This window comes from Schistocerca cancellata, chromosome 2, assembly GCF_023864275.1.
Source record: "Schistocerca cancellata isolate TAMUIC-IGC-003103 chromosome 2, iqSchCanc2.1, whole genome shotgun sequence".
Lineage (NCBI taxonomy): Eukaryota > Metazoa > Arthropoda > Insecta > Orthoptera > Acrididae > Schistocerca > Schistocerca cancellata.
The window spans coordinates 693,334,811-693,356,757 of record NC_064627.1 but is presented as its reverse complement, the minus strand read 5'-3'; the positions used below and the strand labels follow the sequence as shown (position 1 = coordinate 693,356,757).

The 21,947-nt window shown below is 40.3% G+C and overlaps 2 protein-coding genes across 3 annotated transcripts in view; one reads left to right on the top strand and one right to left on the bottom strand.

Annotated features, from left to right (window-relative positions):
• LOC126162465 (UPF0193 protein EVG1 homolog) overlaps nucleotides 1-11,812 on the top strand; it is a 176,164-nt gene extending 164,352 nt beyond the window's left edge. Inside the window, exon 4 of the mRNA XM_049918996.1 lies at nucleotides 11,463-11,812. Coding sequence (XP_049774953.1) covers nucleotides 11,463-11,683 — 221 coding nt within the window. The 3' untranslated portion in view covers nucleotides 11,684-11,812. The remainder of the gene's footprint in view (nucleotides 1-11,462) is intronic.
• The window catches only part of LOC126162464 (gem-associated protein 2), a 98,536-nt gene that overhangs the window by 4,459 nt on the left and 72,130 nt on the right, over nucleotides 1-21,947 (bottom strand). The window lies entirely within an intron of this gene.

Sequence of the window (21,947 nt, the reverse complement as noted above, 5' to 3'; positions counted from 1 at the left end):
GAGATACTACACTTCACTGAAGTTCTTAGTTAGTATTACAGTTGTTACAATATTCTATTGACCAATGACATTATCACAGAGAAGCTGGGTGACACATGCCAGGGTCTGTGTCAATGGACGTCTGTTTTCCTCCAGGTATATACCCCTACAGGAACCTTCTAAGAATGGTCTTACTTGTGGCTGTTTTGAATGGATACAAGTTTACATATTTTGTGAATACATCTAGGAAACTAACGATAAATCTGCACCCACCTCTCATTCTTGGTAATGACCCACAGACATCAATGGATACAAAAGCTAACAGCTTCTATGGCAAAACTGATTGGAGTAATCTGATGCTGTCTTTATTATTTGGTTTACTTTTCTTATACATTACAATGATCTGATTACTGTCTATACCTCCCATCTAAAGTTGTGGGAATAACAGTATGTCTGTAGTTTATTCACACACTTAATCACTCAAAATGGCCTCACACCTGGTGTATATATTGTACAAACTTATTTTCTTGGCTCTCTGGAATGCAAACACATCAATTATTGCTTCCAGTACTTTGTTGGTAGAATAATACTTCATTCACTACCCAAAAATACTGGTTTAGGTTTGAATACTCAAGCTGTTCTAACATCTGTCGTATTTCATGCCGGAGCAGATCTTTCATCTGTACCAATGACATAGCTTGATGTGGCTCTAAATAGTAACTCCATGCTGTTTGTTACCTCATCAATGGCACTGGGAATTCTCCCTGTTTCTCATCTCACTATTCTTCTTGTTCTGACCATCCGGGAAGTCTAGATAGGGCATCTATGAATTGGTTCTTCTTTCTCTTTATATATTGTATTTGAAACCTGTATCCCTGGAACACCAGTGTCCACCTTAATAATCTTGGTGTAAGTAACTTGCACAACTGGAAGAAACTAAGAGATTGGTGATCACAGTATACTGCTGTCTGTAATCCATTTGAATAATAGTGGAACTTCTTGAAGGTACAAACAACAACTAATGTTTCCAGTTCTGTAGTTGTAAATGCCCTTTCACAACTCAACAGCACCCCACTTACAAAGGCTATCAGGCAGAAGGTTGGCTGGCCCTCAACTGACTTAATTTGAAACAGACAAGCTCCTAATCCCACATTTGAGGAGTCAGTCTGTAACACGCCTGGGAGTACAAATGGGTGGGGTGGTACCTTTAAACTGTTTGTCGTTTCTGAACTGAGCGCCCTGTCCACTCCACATATCCGGTAATCCTGTTGCAGTCATACTGTTCTGCCCCACACTGCTGCCAATTTGCCTGAAATTATCTATCGAATTATGTTAGCGGGTTTAGGGGAGCCACTCAACATTAAAACACGACACTGTTCGACGTCTGATATGAACAACTATATTCTGAGACAATTAAAGGAAAATAGCAGGTTGCACTGTTTACATTCTAATTCAGAAGTGTTATCCCAATTAATGGATGATTTAAGAGTCCACAATATCATTCGGACGAGCATACGCGTACCTGACATGACACGGGTGATTGTTGTTGATGCGGAAGACGAATGGTCACACTAAAGTTCTTATGCTCGTCACACGTACACAGATATTTGGTACCAGTCATCCTTGACACTAGTAATGTTATTTTCACACTGTTCATAAAGTTAGTTTTTCAGTTCTCAATTCTCACTTGTACGAGCATGCACGTAACCGGCGCGGCTGATTGTTGATAATGCGCAAACGCGATGACCGAACGCACGTTCTCACACTCGCTACAAATCACTGGTACTTGATTGCACTCTTTTATGGTAACTAATTTCTACTGATTCACATCAGTTCGTTCTGGGAGACCGAACACATCGCTGATGACTGATACTGTACGGTACGACATGCAACGAGAGGATACACATATACTTTATCAGCAGCACTGTTCATTTTTAAATTACTTCTTGATGCACTTTCCTCTGAATCATTTACTAATTTTATCACTTTAATGTAATAACACTTGTAGCAACACTTCAACTTCCATGCTAACAATGCCTCTCACATGCAGAGCTACACACTACACAACATAACAGTTCCATGTCCTGCGCTCAACTCTACAGATGCTTCTGCCCGCAAAGATACTCCACAAGTAAACCGGCGATATGCCAGTACACTTACAAGTCATCAGGTGAAATTAGAGTTTCATACCCAGGTAGTGTAATAATTTTGCACTTACTAAGGCATATTTAATTGCCTCCAAGGCATTCTGACACTCAGTTGTCCACTGCCAAGATACACTCTTCCTCAGTAGACCGATTAATGGCTCTGTATGCATGACTTGATCTTGTACAAACCGTCAGCGTTAGATGACTTCTTAGCTCTGGCCCAAAAACTGCTTCTAATGCCATTACAAAGACACCTGCACTTATATTGGAGGCCAAAGGGTAGTGCCATAATTTGGTAACTTCTTGTGACATATATAAAGATTGTATATCTCCTCAATTGAAGATCTAATGTAATTTACCAGTATAACTTCTTCTGGCATATGTAAAGATTGTATATTTCCTCAATTGAAGTTCTAATTTAATTTACCAATATGAGTCACACAGCTCTATATTTGTGAAGTACTTGGACCCATGGTACTTCTGTATTAGTTGGTTGATTTTTTCTGGGTGGGTCCTCACTGGCACAATGATTGTGTTTATATCCCCCGGGGTTCAATAACAAACTTACTTTCCCTCCTTGTTTGGGTATAACTAATAAAGGACAACAATAAGGACTTATCAATGGTTTGATAAGTCCAAATTTATCATCCTATCTATTTCTTCATCCAACAACTTCTAAAATCACAGAAGTGATATGATTTCTTACAGTATGTTCTATGTGGAAACACTTCTAAGTGGCATGTAAATTCATGGATTATCCCAGGTCTTTCTTAAAAAAAGTAGACTATATTTCTCCAGGATCTTGGACAGCTGGTTTCTTTGTTCCACCTCTATCCTATCAGTTTCTTTGGCCTTCTCTTCAACCTGTTCTGATATCTCCAGTATTTTCCTTTCCTTTCCTTCTTCTGGACACTTTTCATGCTTCTCCTTTCTGATAAGTTTAATTCCACACCCTTGATGGTGCTTTCCATGGCTTCATTCCTCCCGGATAAGATCAACTTGGGCTAATTTTCCATTATTGCAAAAACTGACTTTACCGATGGTGAAGTCTTTTTCCCTCATTGTATCCAATACAATGATACAGCCCTCAACTAATTTGTGTGTCACTAGGAATGCGCACAAAATCACTGCATTTCCCACTTTTGCTTCTTACATAATCTGTATCTGGATGGTTTATGGTCTGGTACCTATGGCTCCAATGATCTTACACTTATGTACTGGAAGTGTTGGTGGCTCTATCTTCTGGGATAATCTTTTAAACAAATTATTGGATCTTGTGTTTACTGAAGCTCCAGTATCCAGTATTACCTGAATACGGGTGTCTAAGATTTCTGCCCATATAGCTGAGACTGGTACTGTATGAGAAACTTGCTCACATGGGTTAATTCTTCTATGATACTCATGCCATTTTTGCACCTAAAACAATTTGCGTGTTGCTCGCCCCTCATAACCTCTTCATCAACCAAACCTCCAGTGCATGAGCAGGTCACATTTAGTTTAAACTTCTATGCCTGTTTAGGCCACTGTCATCTTCCATCTCATATATTATAGGTGGTCGTTCTCCCCACACTTAGACAGATAATTTTTTGTCTTGGCTCTGGCAAATTTTAGTTACCCTGTATCTGGTTGTTGTTAGTGTTATATACTGTATTATACTTCATTGTTGTATCATTTCTGTTTGTTCCTGCTTGATCTGAAACTTTTGTCGTCATTCTGGGACTATTGCTCTGACCATTAATATAGCCATTATTATTGTTTGTTCTACTACAGTTATTTATCTCCCTTCCATTATTTCTGTGATTATAATTGACTTGTGCATTCTCCTGTGTGTAAAATTTTTTGTTGTTCCTTCACTTTTATTGGTACTTCTTTAAAGATCCAATTTTCTGCAGAAGTGTAGGCTTGCTTTGCAGATAATTGTAAAAAGATACACAGGAAAATTCTTTTAAATTATATTAGACCATCAAAATACCTTTAACAGATTCAAGGTTCAACCTATTCCTGTCATCAGTCCACTGTGTTGTAATGACCGAAATTACTCATTCTGCATTTGTATTGTGCCCTGATATACTGAAAAAGTATTCAGCAAGTTTTACAAATTCTGAATGACAATCAAGAAACTTACTTTCACAAAAAGCTTGGCCCTTTTTTTACTACAAGATAACCCATTAAATTCACGATCATCACTATTTTGTTTCATAAATGGTCTAAAATTACAGAACTGGTCAAAATATTTTACGTATTTAATTTCAAAAGCTTTATATTTATCTTATAAAAAAAGGTTTTCTTCAACATCACTGTAGTTCACATCTATTTTAAGAGACATCCATTTGAAATGGGAGGAGTAATCAGACACAGAGAGCCATCATTCTAAATGTTCATGGCATGAATGATAAAGTAACATATGCTTCCACCATAGAAAGTCTAAATTCTTTATAAAAGCCTTCTTCTATTTCAATTTCCTGCTTCTGTTTAATCTTCAGGCAGATGAATTTTTCATTTAATCAGTTCTCAAGTGCATTACATACATAATCTAATATTTCAATCACTTCAGGCACAGAATTGTCCTCATTTTCTGTGTGCAGAATATTTAAATTGAACACAGACATCAATGAATGCAAATGCCATAAGTAGGCTTCACTTAACCCATTCACAAAAATCTGAAACAAAACATTTGGTGGCTTGCTTTCAGACAGAAAGTAAGATTTCAGAGCAAGATACACTTTCAGTAGCCTTTCAGTGGCTGGGAGAGGGGATAGCCACCTAGTTTTAACATGCTGTAGCTTTGTAACAGTGTAAATAGATAAGTAATTATGAATGAACAACAAATGACACTTGCACACATGAGTACTGAGTACATGACATGAGACCTATAATGCCAAGCTAGTGCAAAGTGAGTCTGGAACCAGAAATATAGAACAGAGATTTTAAATAATCAATATTTGCACTCGCTTATGGATCAATCCATGATCAGTAAAGAAACAATGATGAAATCAATGATCCTGTTGCCATCTGTAAATAAGGTATTTAAGAAAATTGTAATAGAACAGGAATAATTGCAAACATAATTTTATTACAGTCAACTTTGTGAGAAAGGAGGAGAATGCAAAAATCCACCCGGACCGCAGACAAAAAGGTAAAATGGCGGACATGTCCGGATACATTAAAAATATACACTTAATGATTGGCTGATGTAATTAAACTTTGAATTATTAAGGATGTGTAATTGTAATGCCTTGTGGCTACTATTTTTACACTGATAAAAATTGATATTATGACTAAGTGAAATTATTCTCTGTAATTATGTAAAGTTCAGACTAATGTAGCGAGGCCTATTGGTTCTATATTACATTGTCAAAGTTTCACAGAATATAAGCATTAATTGTTATGTGTTTGCTGAAAATGTGTGGTATAATGACTGAAATGAAATTATGATCTGCCAATAATAGTAAAATTCAAGTTACTCAATCTCTTAGTGCTGAAGCAGCTGCCAATGATCTCTGATCATCTGTGAATTTATTGTTCATAAATAGGAACTTACATAGAATCCTCTGATACTGGTTCAGTGCTATTCAGTTCACATTTGGTGATACACTGAAGAGCCAAAGAAACTGGTACACCTGCCTAATATCATGTAGGGGCCTTGCAAGCACGCAGAAGTGCCACAACACTATGTGAGATGGACTCGACTAATGTCTGACGTAGTGCTGGAGGGAACTGACACCATGAGTCCTGCAGGGCATCCATAAATCTGTAAGAGTACAAGAGGGTGGAGAGCTCTTCCGAAAAGCACATGCAAGTCCTCCCAGATATGCTCAATAATGTTCACGTCTAGGTAGTTTGGTGCCCAGGGGCAGTGTTTAAACTCAGAAGAGTGTTTCTGGAGCTACTTTGTAGCAGTTCTGGATGTGTGGGGCATTGCATTGTCCTGCTGGAATTGCCCAAGTCCATCGGTATGCACAATGGACATGAATGGATGCAAGTGATCAGACAGGACCGTTACATCCATGTCACCTGCCAGAGTCATATCTAGACATATCAGGGGTCCTATATCACTCCAACTGCACATGCCCATACCATTACAGACCCTCCACCAGCATGAAAAGTACCCTTCTGACATGCAGGGTCCATGGATTCATGAAGTTGTCTCCATACCTGTACACATCCATACACTCGATACAATTTGAAACGAGACTCGGCTGACCAGGCAACATGTTTCCAGTCATCAACAGTCCAATTTCAGTGTTGACAGGCACAGGCGAGGTGTAAAGCTTTGTGTCTTGCAGTCATCAAGGGTAAATGAGTGGGCCTTTGGCTCCAAAAGCCGATATTGATGATGTTTCTTTGAATGGTTCGCACGCTGACACTTAATGGCCCATCACTGAAATCTGCAGCAATTTGTCAAAGGATTACCGTTCAGTCATGTTGAATAATTCTCTTCAGTCATCGTTGGTCCCATTCTTGCAGGATCTTTTCCCGGCCACAGCAGTGTCGGAGATTTTATGTTTTACCGGTTTCCTGATATTCACAGTACACTCATTAAATGGTCATATGGGAAAATCGCCACTTCATTGTTACCTCGGAGATGCTGTGTCCCATCTCATGCACCAACTATAACGTCTCATTCAAACTCACTTAAATCTTGATAACCTGCCACTACATATCTTTCTATTTTAATAGGCGTGCCTACACCAGTTTCTTTGGCACTTCAGTGTATGATGCACAGCCATGAAGCAGATCTCTCTTAATTGCAGGAGAAAACATCCCAGATTTCCTTGATCATGCTTGCAGATTCACCAGCAAACATTACAAACCAAATGTCCCAAGTTCCTATATAGAAGATTGGCTCAAATTCACTTTCCACATATTAAACTTCTGGAAATAATTAAGACTGGTAGAATTACCTTTCAATAATTCAGTATATTCTTGCATAAACTAGTACCAATGGCTTCTTTATCTCTTTCTAGACTCATCAAATAATTCAGTTCCAATCTATTTTACAAATGGCAACTAACAATAGACAGTTATTAGGATCAGAACCATGTATATATATTCACACTAGCATCTCTCATAACAGAGTCCCCACTGATTGCTAATTTTTTATGTAAGTGATCTGCTTACCTCGGAGCAACTATAGGTCATGGAGTAAATGCATTTCTCCCACAGGCAATATGCGCTAACCTGTTTTATTTTACAAATTTTCCCCTTAACAACTGAAAGGTTACTGAACAGTCAGCTGATCAGCTCAGTTTTAATACAACAAATGATAAAATATTATGAACTAGCACAGGCTCAGGCTGGGTTATTATAGTTCCAGTCACTGAAAGAGTAGAGGCCTGTTAATACTCATCCAGGTATGGCAATACATACATTCATTCTCCTGTGAAAGAGCTAATCAGTAGGTGGTGTTCATATTTACAGATTTCTGTACACCACATTTAAATAATTTTGCTTCATATTCAGTCAACAGGTCACACCATAGTCCACAAGTGCAAAGATATGAATGAAGTATGACTTTTAACCTCTTGTGAAACGTCTAACCTACTTCCTAAATTTGTTCCAACTTTGTATCTTTATAACAGTTTGCTTATGTCTGTACTAATCACACACTTTTACTTGACTCTTCCTTACTGGTGAAAGTTGACTAGTCTTGCATCACTCTGAAATGTTTATGCTAGTTACTAACCTTAGCTGTATAACACAGCTTTGGACAATATGAAACAATTCCTAATTTTCAAATTTTTTACTTCAGCGTATTAATTCCTTATAGTTTTTATATTAATTCCTTATAGTTTTTATGAGAAATAAAACAATGGAAAATCCAGGATGGAATGTAACAATACTATGAGAAGGAAAGTTGCTGCTCACCATATAGCGGAGATGCTGAATCGCTGATAGGCACAACAAAAAGCTCATGCAGGACTTGTTAAAGATCTTCTTTACTTCTCCCGGTCCCTACAGAGGAAAACTTTTTCCCCACCAACCGTACCAATCAGACTCAACCAAAGACCAATATTGAACCTTGCCTAACTCAGTTCACTCCTCCATCCAACCGTGATCCACCCCCACTGCCCCCAAACCACCCCCTGTTAACTTTCCGGAGTTTCCTCATCTCAAACCTTGCCTTACCATCATTCCCCAAATCTCTCAACATGCAGATTAACCTTACATCCACAAAAAGAACTGCATTCCACTATCTAAAAACTGATCATGACATTATAATCCTACCTGTGGACAAAGGCACCACCACTGTTGTTCTGAACCACATGGATTACCTGGTGGAAGGACTCCGCCAGCCGTCAGATACTTCCACCTACAAACCTTGCCACAGTCACCCCATTCCAGTAATCCAGCAGAATCTCCAGTCACTACTCAAATCCTTAGGCCCATCCCAGAACGTCTCCCCAGAGTCCATCTCTTTACTCACCCCTACCACTCCCTGTACTCCTAACTTCTGCATGCTTCCTACAGTCCATAAACCTAACCACCCAAGACGCCCCACTGTGGCCAGTTACTGTGCTCCCACTGAGAGAATCTCTGCTCTCGCAGACCAACATCTCCAACCTAGTACCCAGAAACTACCCTCCTAAATAAGAGATACCCACCATTTCCTCCACTGACTCTCCAGAGTTCCTGTCCCTTTACCACACAGTGCCCTGCTCATTAATATTGATGCCACCTTGCTGTACACTAACATTCCTAATCCCCATGGCCTTACCGCTATTGACACTACTTTTCCCAATGCCTGACAGATTCCAGACCACCAACCTCCTTCCTAATTGCCATGATCAATTATATCCTCACCCACAATTACTTCTCCTTTGAAGGCATCACCTACAAACAAATCTGGGGTACAGCTATGGCCACCACATTGCACCATCCTATGCCAACCTATTCGTAGGCCATCTAGAAAATCCTTCCGAAACACCCAGAATCCTAAACCCCTCACCTGGTTCAGATTCATTGATGATATCTTTGCTATCTGAATCGAAGACGAGGACACCCTATCCACATTCCTCCAGAACCTCGCCAACTTCTCCCCCATTTGGTTCACCTGGTTCTACTCAACCCAACAAGCCACCTTCCTAAACGTTGACCTCCACTTCGAAGAAGGCTACATCAGTACCTCCGTCCATATCAGACCTATTAACCACCATCAAAACCCCCCCACTTCGACAGCTGCCACCCTTTCCATACCAAGAAGTCCCTTCCAAATAGCCTAGCCACCCATCACCCCTGCAGTGATGAGCAGTCCCTCTCGAAATATACTGAGGGTCTCACTGAAGCCTTCACTGACTGTAATTATCCTCCCAATTTGAACAAATTCCCCATGCCTTATCTTTCCAGTCTCCTACCACCTCCCAAAGCTCCACTGTTCGACCACAGAGGAGCATTCCCCTTGTAACTCAATACTGCCCATGACTGGAGCAATTGAATTACATTCCCCACCAGGGTTTCGATTACCTCTAGTCCTGCCCACTATCCTTCCCACCCCTTCCACAGTGATATTCTGCCATTCACCAAACCTACACAATATACTCGTCCATCCTTACACAACCCCTGCTCCCAATCCCTTACCTCATGGCTCATACCCTTGTAATAGACCTAGATGCAAGACCTTTCTATACAGCCTCCCATCACCACCTACTACATTCTGGTCACTAACATCACATATCCCATCAAAGGCAGGGCTACTACCTGTGAAACCAGTCATGTGGTCTACAAGCTAAGCTGCAACCACTGTGCTGCATTCTATGTAGGCATGACAGCCAACAAGCTGTCTCCGCACGAATGGCCACTGAAAAACTGTGGCCAAGAAACAAGTGGACCACCCTGTAGCTGAACACACTGCCAAACATGATAAACTTCATTTCAGTGACTGCTTCACAGCCTGCACCATATGGATCCTTCCCACCAACACTAGCTTTTTTGAATTATGCAGGTGGTAACTCTCCCTGCAATACATCCATGTTCCCATAACCCTCCTGGCCTCAACCTTCATCAGTCGCTGTCCTCACCCATCCACTCCCTTCCCTGCTTCCATTCCAGCACTACACAACCATCATTCCACCACCATACCCAGTTTTTTTTTATTTATTTCATTTTTTTTATTTATTTCTCTCGATTTCCCTCCTTTTCCACTACTCCCCCCCCCCTTCTCCCCACCACTCCCCTGCCCGCTGCCCAACCTGCAGCAGCATTTCACTCTCCACCATACTATCCCTCCCCCTCCCTGCCCCAGCCTCCTCCTTTCCCCCACCCAATCGCCACTCCCATCATACACTGGTGCTGCTGCTTGCAGTGTGGCTTCAGTTGCCTGAGACTGCAGTCGTGTGTGTGAGTTGCATTTGCGTGAGTGTGTCTATTGTTGACAAAGTCGTGATAGGCACAATAAAAAGATTCACACACTCATAGCTTTTGGCCATTAAGACCTTTGTCAGCAGTACACACACATACAGACACACACACACTCACGCAAATGCAACTTGCACACATGTCTGCAGTCTCAGAGAGCTGAAACTACACTGCCTCTGAGACTGCAGATGTGTGTGCAAGTTGTGTTTGCATGAATGTGTGTGTGCGCGTGTGTGTATGTGTGTCTACTGCTGACAAAGGCCTTAATGGCCAAAAGCTATGAATGTGTGAATCTCTTTATTGTGCCTACTGCAACTCAGCATCTCCACTATATGGTGCGTAGCAACTTTCATTCTCTGGTATTGTTACATTCCATCCTGGATTTCCCATTGTTTGATTATTGTTGATGAAGGCCATTGGAAAGCTGTTAAGTGTGAAAATCTTTTTGTTTTGCCTAGCTGTGACTCAGAATTTCCACTATATGCTTAATAGCAACTTTCCTTCTCATAATATTGTTTCATAAGAAATAGTTATTTTATTGCAATAAGATTCCATTTTTGATCATCAGACATTAAGTGATACTTTCACATCATTTCTGCATCTCATTAACCCATTACTCATTTCTTTCTTCTATTGGTTGTAAGCTGAATGCCATGGAAGATGGTCATGTCCCAGTAGCCATTCCACAATGAGCCGACTGCAACCTTTCACTCCCAAAATACTCCACACAGGTATCAAATTAAAGTGTGGGATTAGTACAGTAAAGTTTTAGACACCATAGAAATTGACCTATAACATGTCTTAATACCTGAAAGCACACAGTTAATCAATCAAGCTGATAAAAGACAAGAGATCAGATTTGTATCTCCTAATTATTTAAAAATTTTAGACAATAAGTTCTAAAGTGGAAAGAAAACAGTATACACTATATGTGGTTAAAATATTTCACAACATAATTTTATTGATTCATTTACGTTTCAGTGGTTGCAGACATTGAAGACATCTTTAACTTTTTAGAAGAGATGAGGGCGCTTGGTAAAGAGAAGCACTACTGGCCAGTTGTTCAGCAGCAGATTGCAGCAAAAATACGTCAAATGGAGAAAATAGACAGGCAAAGGAGCAAGGAACTCCAAGAATGGATCAAAAGTCATGAGAAGAATAACTGTTGTACATACAGGGCAAAATTAACAAATAAATCTTAAACTGCTAATTATATATTTGTTAACAAATAAAGCAAAACTACTAATTTCAATAGTCACTGCATTCCACATAGTCACATATTACATTTATTAAAGCTTTATTAGCAAGTCTTAATTGTTCACCAATCGTGACTGCACATATTGCATCAATCTCACAATTATTCATGAATATATATAATTATGTATATTTACAATAAAAAATAAAATATTTTAAGTTAGTATGCAGCTTAATGAGCATAATTAATAGCAATTTAATGGTTTACTTAGTACAAAAATTAAGATCATTAAATTAAAAATATTAAAATTAGTTCTTTTGTAACAGCACTGTTTGGTTTAGCTACACACTCTAAACGTTTCTGACATCCACTTCACAATGCTAGTGGCACAGCCATTAACAGAACGTACAGGCTGCATCTTTACCTTTTGGCTAGCAGTAACTCTACTGCTACCAATCCAGCAGGGGGCGAGTACACGACCTGTTAACTGGCTTGTCTGCACAGGTGTTTTGTTGCACACCATTGACTATGCCCTTACATAAGCAAATAACAATATTAAAATGGTCCGAGAGATGAGCCAGTGAAATACTGATATATAAGATGTGAGCAAATTAAGCAATGAAATAGACAATTAAAGCTATGATCCCTTACAGTATTAATAAATGTTTGGACCATGTCTGAATTATACTGTTGCTATATTCACAGAAAATTGCTATGAATGATGGTCCTCCACATACTACACACAATGGAGCAGACAGAATCTGAAATAGTTAACGCAGAGCAGTTTGCAATCAAATAAACAGTTCATTTATTGCAGCCACTGTAAACTGCACTACGTTCACAATAAGAATTCTCAACTCGCAAAATGAGATACTGGAAACTAACTATTAACTGACATTATAAGCTACAGTAATGTTCCTATCTTTGAATTCAAACACATGTGGTGTGCAGGCTGTTTAGCCCACCTTACCCACATGGTACCTGCTAGAAAAAGACTACACTCTCTGCCTTGCATGCTGCATCATGAGTTTTATCACATGACACATTACTCTACTCAAATCATTTTCTCTACACTCAACCATCACTTCTTTATAAACATTCTTCACAATATTCAAATACTTCAAGCACATACATTACACAATTATTGTTGTTATGTACACTACTTTTCTTGTCACAATTATTTTTTTTAACTCATTGCATAAACTGGAAGAGCAGTTGCTCATCAACACAACTACTTTAGTCTTTCTTGCCTGTTTCACATAATGTTATTTAAATTCCTCTAGAATTATTAACACAGAAATTACTATTAAATAAATGTAGAAAATTATATATCTATACAAATTACACATGCAAGCCAGAAAGCTTCATTATATCTGTGGATAACTCAATTTTAAGCACACAGTTTCACCCCTACACATGACTACAGTCACAGGCGATTGAAGCTGCACTGTAAGCAGCAGCTCCAGTGCATGATGGGAGTGGCAATTCGTGGGGGTAAGGAGAAGGCTGGTGCAGGGATGGGGAGGGGGAGGGGAAAGAATAGTAGGGTAGGGGTGGCGGACAGTGCAGTGCTGCTGGGAGCCCGCAGAGATGAGGTGGAGAAAGGGTGGGCAGTTATGTGCAGTCAGGAGGCTAGATGGGAGGGAGAGGAGAGATGGAGAGGTGGGGAGGGGGCAGCAGAAAAGGAGAGAAGTAAAAAGAGACTGGGTGCAATGGTGGAATGAGGGCTGTGTAGTGCTGGAATGGGGAATAGGGAAGGGGACGGATGGATGAGGACAATGACTAACAAAGATTGAGGCTAGGAGGGTGACGGGGACATAGGATATACTGCAGGGAATGTTACCACCTGCACAATTCAGAAAAGCTGGTGTTAATGGGAAGGATCCATATGGCACAGGCTGTTAAACAGTCATTGAAATTAAGGATGCCATGTTCGGCAGCGTGCTCAGCAACAGGGTGGTCCACTTGTTTCTTGGTCACAGTTCGTTGATGGCCATTCATGTGGACAGACAACTAGTTGTCATGCCCACACAGAATGCAGCACATTGTCTAAAGCTTAGCTTTTAGATCACATGACTGGTTTCACTTGTAGCCCTGCCTTTGATGGGATAGGTGATGTTTGTGACCGGACTGGAGTAGGTGGTGGGAGGATGTACGGGACAGGTCTTGCACCTTGGTCTATTACAGGGGTATGAGCCATGAGGTAAAGGATTGGGAGCAGGAGTTGTGTAGGTATGGACTTGTATATTGTGTAGGTTCGGTGGATGGCAGAATACCACAGTGGTAGGGGTGGGAAGGATAGTGGGCAGGACATTTCTCATCTCAGGAAATGACGAGAGGTAGTCGAAACACTGGTGGAGAATGCATTTCAGTTGCTCCAGTCCTGGGTGCTAATGAGTTACGAGGGGAATGCTCCTCTGTGGCCGGATGGTGGGACTTTGGGAGGTGTGGGAGACGGGAAAGATAAGGCATGGAAGATTTGTTACTGTAAAAGGTTGGAAGGATAATTACAGTCTGTGAAAGCTTCAGTGAGACCCTTGGTATATTTTAACAGGGTCTGCTCATCACTGCAGATGTGACGATCCCAGTGGCTAGGCTGTATGGAAGAGACATCTTGGCATGGAATGGTTGGCACCTGTCAAAGTGGAGGTATACCTCCTCTTCAGCAGCTGCCACCTGTTCCATATCAAGATGTTCCTAGCCACCTGTGTTCGTCGCATCTGCAGTGATGAGTGGTCCCTCTTGTAACATACCGAGGGTGTCACCGTAGCTTTCACAGACTGTAATTGTCCTCCCAACCTTGTACAGTAACAAATCTTCCATGCCTTATCTTTCCAGTCTCCCACACCTCCCAAAGTCCCACCATTCAGCCACAGAGGAGCATTCCCATTGTAACTCAGTACCACCCAGAACTGGAGCAACTGAATTGCAATCTCTGCCAGGGTTTCCACTACCTCTTATCATGCCCTGAAATGAGAAATGTCCTGACCACAATCCTTCCCACCCATCCCACAGTAATAGACACAGATGCAAGGCCTGTCCCGTACTTTCTCCCACCACCACCTACTCCAGCCCCATCACAAACATGACCTATCCCATCAAAGGCAAGGCTACCTGTGATACCAGTCATGTGATCTACAAGTTAAGCTGCAACCACTGTTCTGCATTCTGTACGGGCATGACAACAAACAAGCTGTCTGTCCGCATGAATGGCCACCAACAAACTGTGGCCAAGATGCAAGTGGACCACCTTGTTTCTGAGCATGCTGCCTAACATGGCATCCTTCATTTCAATGACTGCTTCACAGCCTGTGCCATATGGATCCTTCCCAGCAACACCAGCTTTTCTGAACTGCACAGGTGGAACTTTCCCTGAAATATATCTGACATTCTCAAACCCCCCTGGCCTCAATGTTCATTAGTCATTGTCCTCATCCATCCAGCCCCGTCCCTGTTTCTATTCCAGAACTACATAGCCCTCATTCCACCATCGCACCCAGTCTCTTTTTACTTCTCTCCTTTTCTGCTACCCCTTCCCCACCTTTACCCTCCTTCTGTCTAACTTCCCAACTGCACATAGCTGCCCAGCCTCCCTCCACCTCATCCCTGTACGCTTTGAGAAATATCTCAACATGATCCACTTCCTCGACGAACCAGTCGTACTTCATGACATAATCCATTCACTCAAATCCAAATTGATATTTCACATGAAAGAAAAATTTCCCTGATGACGAGGCAGAATACTTTTTACACAATGAAGAGGGAACCAACAACACCACTTCTGGAACAGAAATCAATATTCACATAGCAGCTATGCCGAACTTGTAGGATAACCAACCCAACTCAGGCACGCAGTCAAATGTTTCTTTCGTGAAGCCACAAAATACACAGAACAATTTCCAAAACTCACCACCACAATACAAAGCAAATAACTACAGTCATCAAAACAGCTATACACAAGGGGCAATCCCTACAAAAGGCAAAAAGTTCAACCTGAGAACAAATCATAACCAATACAGATGAGACACTAAAAACTTCCATAATGGACAATCTTCAAACAGAAAACAGTGGCAGATACATAATACATATTACACAGCGACACAAAATCACATGCAAAACCATAACTTTCATCCACATAAGCAATTTCACTACAATCAACACTGGCAGCCACCACCACAGCCAATACAGCGGAACACTTATGCAAATCAAAACAACATGCCGACATCATCTTATACACAACAGCAACACCAAAATCAACCCGGGGAATGGCGACGCCAGTACCCACAGGTAAATATAATTGCAATGCAAAGCAAAATGCCTCCTCCAACTAACATTGACACAAAGAATTTAACTACTCCAAGAGTTAAACTAGACGCAGTCATTACCGAGCTCCAGAGCATGACTGAGGAATATTTGGGGGGCAGTTTCAACACACAATTACTATTTGACACACCAAACATTAACACACCACACAGCAATACAATCAGATTCACACCACATGAATCACACATACTATTCTTGAGATAACAACGAACAAGGAAACTTGGCTGATGACCTCACAAGTGATAACATACAGTGTTGATCACAGAAGACGCAAATTGTGCTATCATCCACTACAAGTACAGTAGAAGGGGTACCCACTATTATTGTCATTGATACAGGTGCTGCAGTCAGTGTAGTATCACAGAACTTTTATGTAAAGATGAACAACATGAGCAAAGTTGCAGATTTCCTGTTCAAAGTTGTCAGATCCTCATTGCATTAGGTAATAAGTCTGTGATAAGTAAACAAGTGTTTGTGAAGTTGGCAATAGCCAGTGGGACTACACAGTGGCCATTCCTCATTGTTCCACAAGTATCTACAAGTTGTATTTTAGGTATAGATTTTTTGTGTGAAAATGTCTCCACTATGGACTTCTCCAAAGGTATATGTTATTTTTTAAGTGAAGACAGTGAGATCTGTGTGAAATTACACATGAGAACAGCTGAACATGACAAACAGTGCACTGGATATAAACTACAGATGATACACAAGACTTTATATGCTAGTGACTGTAACTATTTATTTCACAATTGCAATTTCGACCTTAGGTCATTATCAACTGCAGCTGAAAAATACAAAATGTTTATAAATTATTTAACAAAATCATTGTGTATCTTGATATTCAGCTGTTCACACAGAAGGAAATGCAATTGCGTAAGCACCATGTTACTTACATTTTTGTGGCTTTAAGCCATGTCAACTTAAAATGAATCGACACATTTATATGTCGTTTACTTTTCTTTTTTTTGCCCTTTATACAAAGGTGGGCCAGTGGCAGCATTCAGATGCCACTCTTTGGCCAACAGAAAAAACATTTATCAAACATGGAAACGTAGAAACAGAAATATATGAATGTTAAAAACAGAAGACACACACAAGAATAGTGATGAAGGCGTCCGTTGGAAGGCACTGGTTTCTGAAACAAGGTCCACAGTGTGCACAAATGATGGTAATCAGTTTTACACTTGAATGAAGGAGCACACTGAAGATAACACTGACACACAGAAATGAAGTAAACACTGTTGCACTAAACACTGGTCTTTGGCACAGAAAACACTGAACACACTTGATGAGATTGGCAGAGGGAGGGGGGGGGGGGGGGAAGCTGCCACAGGGTGTAAGGGAAAGGCAAGGGGGGGGGGGAAGAAACCAGAGGGAGAAAAGAAGGGAGAGGGGAGGGTGAGGTGTGGAAACCCAAGGGGCGGGGAGGGGGGGGGAGGAGGAAGTATGAAAAATGGGAAGGGAGGGGAGAGGAAAAAAGGATGGTGAGAAAGAAGAGGAAGCGAGCCCTGGAGGAAAGAGGGGAGGGGGAGAGGATTAGATCTGGTAGGAGGAGTATATGGAAGGAACGAGGCCATCAACAGGGAGGGGGAGTTGGTGGAAGCCACCTTGGGCAAAGCTATGGTGAGCATGAAGATGGAGAGCAGGTGGAACGCAATGGTACAGACGTGGCAGCGCAGTGGGGTGGGAGAGGACGGAAGTGACAAGCGGGTGGGGAGGATCAAGCTTGTGGGAGGTGTAAAGGATCCGTATCCATTTGAGGAAAAGGAGGAGGTGCGGGAAGGGAATAAAGTCGTACAGGATCCACGTGGGGGATGGGAGACGGATGTGATAGGCGAGGCAAGGCACATGGTGTTCCAGGATTTGGAGGGACTTGCAGTAGGTGGGAGGCACGGAAATCCTGGCGCGGTCAGCATAGCAAAGGATGGGGTGGATGAGGGATTTATAAGTGTGGAGAATGGTGGAGGGGTTTTATATGTCGTTGTCGTTACTATTAAATACATTTGTGATGCTGTTACATATTGCGAGCACGCATATCCATATATCATAAAACAACATAGTCTGTAGACAGTCAAGTTCAGTAGCCCATCACCAGTCACTTATGCACTAAACTGCAGCAGCAGATTACTGTTTACATGCTGCTGGTAGCCATTTTGGTGTGTAAACGGATTACAGATATTGTTTTGCTCTGCGTGGAGTGCCATTGCCATCCAGCAACTGTACTAGGAAGCATAGAGTGTGCCCTTGTTGTACCACTATAATATCTTACGTAACCAATTTTTAATATATCGTACATAAAATACATGGAGATTAATCACCATTTTACTTATATAAAGAATATACATAGTTATTCATCGTTTTACATACATAAAGGATATACATCATTATATATACTTGTAGGTATTCGTTTGTTGCCCAATCTTACTGTTAAATTTGTATAGGTTATTTATTTCATCATGGTTTATTGTATTAACTTAGCATAACCAAATTACAGAGGCGGTCACATGTCACACACAACCTCATGCTCTTTCCAAATCAGCAGCATGCTCCTGTAGAACCAGCCTCATTCAATTAAAACACAGCTGGCGTGACATTTTGGCAATGTTACATACATTATAAGCACACGAATTATTAAAACACCAAAAGCTCACTCTGCCAGAAGTATGCGAATTTATGGATCTGTTAGAATTCGTTACTTCTCAAAACTATTTTACATTCTAAAATGAAACATATACACAACAAGAAGGCCCTGCCATGGGTAGTTCTCTGGCAGGAACGCTAGATGATATTTTTATAAACACTTTAGAAACTAGATTTTTTGCAGAATTTGAACTGATAAAGGATAAAATGTGGTACTACAAAAGATATGTAGATGACACTTTCGTAATCTTGGAAGACTCTACACATGATCTAAACATAATGCATAACTAGCTAAACGGCCTACATCCAAAATAACATTCACAAAAGAAATAAAAAATAAGAGTATAAATTTCTTAGATCTCCAAATCACGAACGTAAATGGCCAACATAAATTCAGAATCTTCCGAAAACCTATGACAACAGATTGTATTATAGGTGCCGACTCCTGCCATCCAAAACAACGTAAGCTAGCCTACTTCAACTGTATGATACATAGATTATGCACCCTACCTCTTGATGAGGATAAAATACAAAAGGAACTAATGATACTGCAAAACGTGGCTATTAACAACAGGTTCGAAGCCAAAATAGTTAAGAACCTATATGAACGCAAAGTTAAAAGAGGAAATACAGGCCTAAATGGCAAAATTACATTAGAAAGAGTGCACAATTCACGTAAAAAGAACAAGTATGCTACCTTACCATACATAGGCACAGTATCAAATAAAATTGCACAAGTTTTTAAGAAAACCCCTATTAATGTCAGCTTCCATACCAATAACACCCTAGCTAACAGACTAATACGCAATTACAATAACATCAATCAGTTTACAAAATCTGGCATTCATAAAACAGAATGTGACATTTGCGAGAAATGTCACATCAGACAAACAAGGAGAACAATTACAGATAGGTTTAAAGAACACATTAGACAAACAGAAAATAGCACCTCTACATTTAGCAAACACTTAAGTGAAAATTAACATACTGTTAGGAACATCGATACGGCGAATGTAGTGGAGTGGGAAATGGGGACATAAATGAGGCTTACCAGTGGTATTGTAGGATCTGCAGTAGAGATAGGAAAATACTGGAAGAGGAAGGGAAAATTGCAGCTCTTCAAGCTTAGACAAAGCAAGGGAGGATCTGGACAGGTTAAAGAGGGAGAAGGGTGAACAGAGGTGGGAAGTGGCAACAGGTAATAGGGGGAACAGGCAAAGGAGAGCATCAGACATCTTTGTCATAAATCTTGAAAATAGATTTGACCTGTTGCCTCAGTCAGAATCGGATGAGCCTCATGTTGCTGAAGCTGTAGAAAGGGCACAACAAGCTTTCAAGGATTTGAAAAAGGTAGGGAAATTTGTAAAGACAAAGAAAGTTCTGTTGTCAGGTAGTTCCCATGGTAGTGTACCAGGTCACAAACTTTTTCAAGCCTAGTGCAGATCTGGGTCAGGTAACAGAGGATGTAGGTTCTTTATGCAAGGATTTCACGAAGGAGGATGCCGTGGTTATAGTTTGACAGAGACTCTGAATATTCCATAGAGAGTGACCTGGTGAAGATAGCATCAGCAACAGAGCATATGAGTGTGGGATTTGTGTCTGTGTTGAGACGCCATGATCGGCCTCATTTGAACTCTTCCATCGGGAGGGTTTGATTCCGGTGGATGCTATCGATAGGTGGGACTACACTAGGCATGGCCTTCACCTCGATCTCGATCTCGATAGGGAAGGGAAGGGAAGGGAAGGGAAGGGAAGGGAAGGGAAAACTGTCTGGGTTGACTGCAGAAAACTTAAGGGGGGACACTGTCACAAGTGGTAAAATACCAGTGGTCACAGGTGTCAGAGGGATGCCTTTTTTAGGATAGGGAAGGGGGAGAGAAAACGAGTTTTAAGAGAGATTGGCAGACACATTCAGTTTGAGAAAACAGATGAACAGGAGTCATATTTTAGCAGACAGGCTCCATTTAAACAATGTTTAACAGAAAGTAATCAGAAACTGCCAGTTCATCTTCGCCAAAGCAGTTATAATCCCATTAATAGGCAGTATCAGTTATCTTTATTACAACAGAACATTCCGGGACTCAGAAATAAAGTTGATGAACTACTCATTTGTATTGATGAAATGAATTCATCTAACCAAATTGACATAATCTGCCTCTCTGAACATCAAGTGACAAATGGTATAGATATGTTAGACATTTCAGGATATAAGCTAGCTTCCTACTTCTGCAGGATAGATATGGATGGAGGAGGAGTTGGCACATTTATTAAAAGATGCCATAAATTCAAGAACATTGACATTAATAAATTCTGTTTATAGCAGCATCTAGAAGCATGTGCAACAGAAGTAGAGTTCCACAACAGATCCTATATAATAGGAACTATTTACCGAGCACCTGAAGGAAATTATAATCTATTCATAAATCATTTTGAGGCTCTTTTGGGTTATTTAATAGGAAGAAACAAAGAAATTTTGATTGCTGGTGACTTTAATATAGATTTTCTAATGCAATCTTCCAGTAAACATTTACTGCAGTTAGTAATGTTGTCTTTCAATCTAACTCACACCGTAAACTGTCCAACAAGGATCACTAAATCCTCAAGGACAGCCATTGATAACATTTATATAGACAAATCAAAGGAACAAAATCATATCATAAAACCTGTAATAAATGGACTATCAGATCATGACATGCAGCTCCTTGTTTTAGATTTAAATTCTAAGCAAATTATTAAGACTGCAAAATCTGAGTACAGGAGAGCAGTCAATCAACCAAAAATTGAGTGTTTTAGAAAACTGCTCAAAGATATGAACTGGAAAGATGTTTATAGTGCTCATGACACGAATGAAAAATATAACACCTTCATGAACAATGTCAGTACCATGTTTGAAAACTGTTTTCCTGTTAAAGTTACTCAAATTAAACAGAAGTCTATAATAAAACAATGGATTACACAAGACAAAACGGAAAATGTATCTGTTAACCAAGAATAGCTCCAATGCTGATGATTTAGCTAAATACAAGGAATACTGTAAAATATTAAAAAAGTAATTCAGACATTTAAACAAATGCACTACAAGAAGAAGGTAGCAATGTCAGGAAACAAAATAAAAACAATATGGGATATAGTGAAAGAGGAGACTGGTAGAAGCAGAAAGGAACAGGAGCAAATAGCATTAAGGGTAGGTGACACATTAGTAACTGATGGGCATAGTGCGGCAAATCTATTTAACAAGTACTTTATATCCGTTATATAGAATGGGATCATCAGGATCAGTAAATAATACCCTTGAATTTCTGAAACTA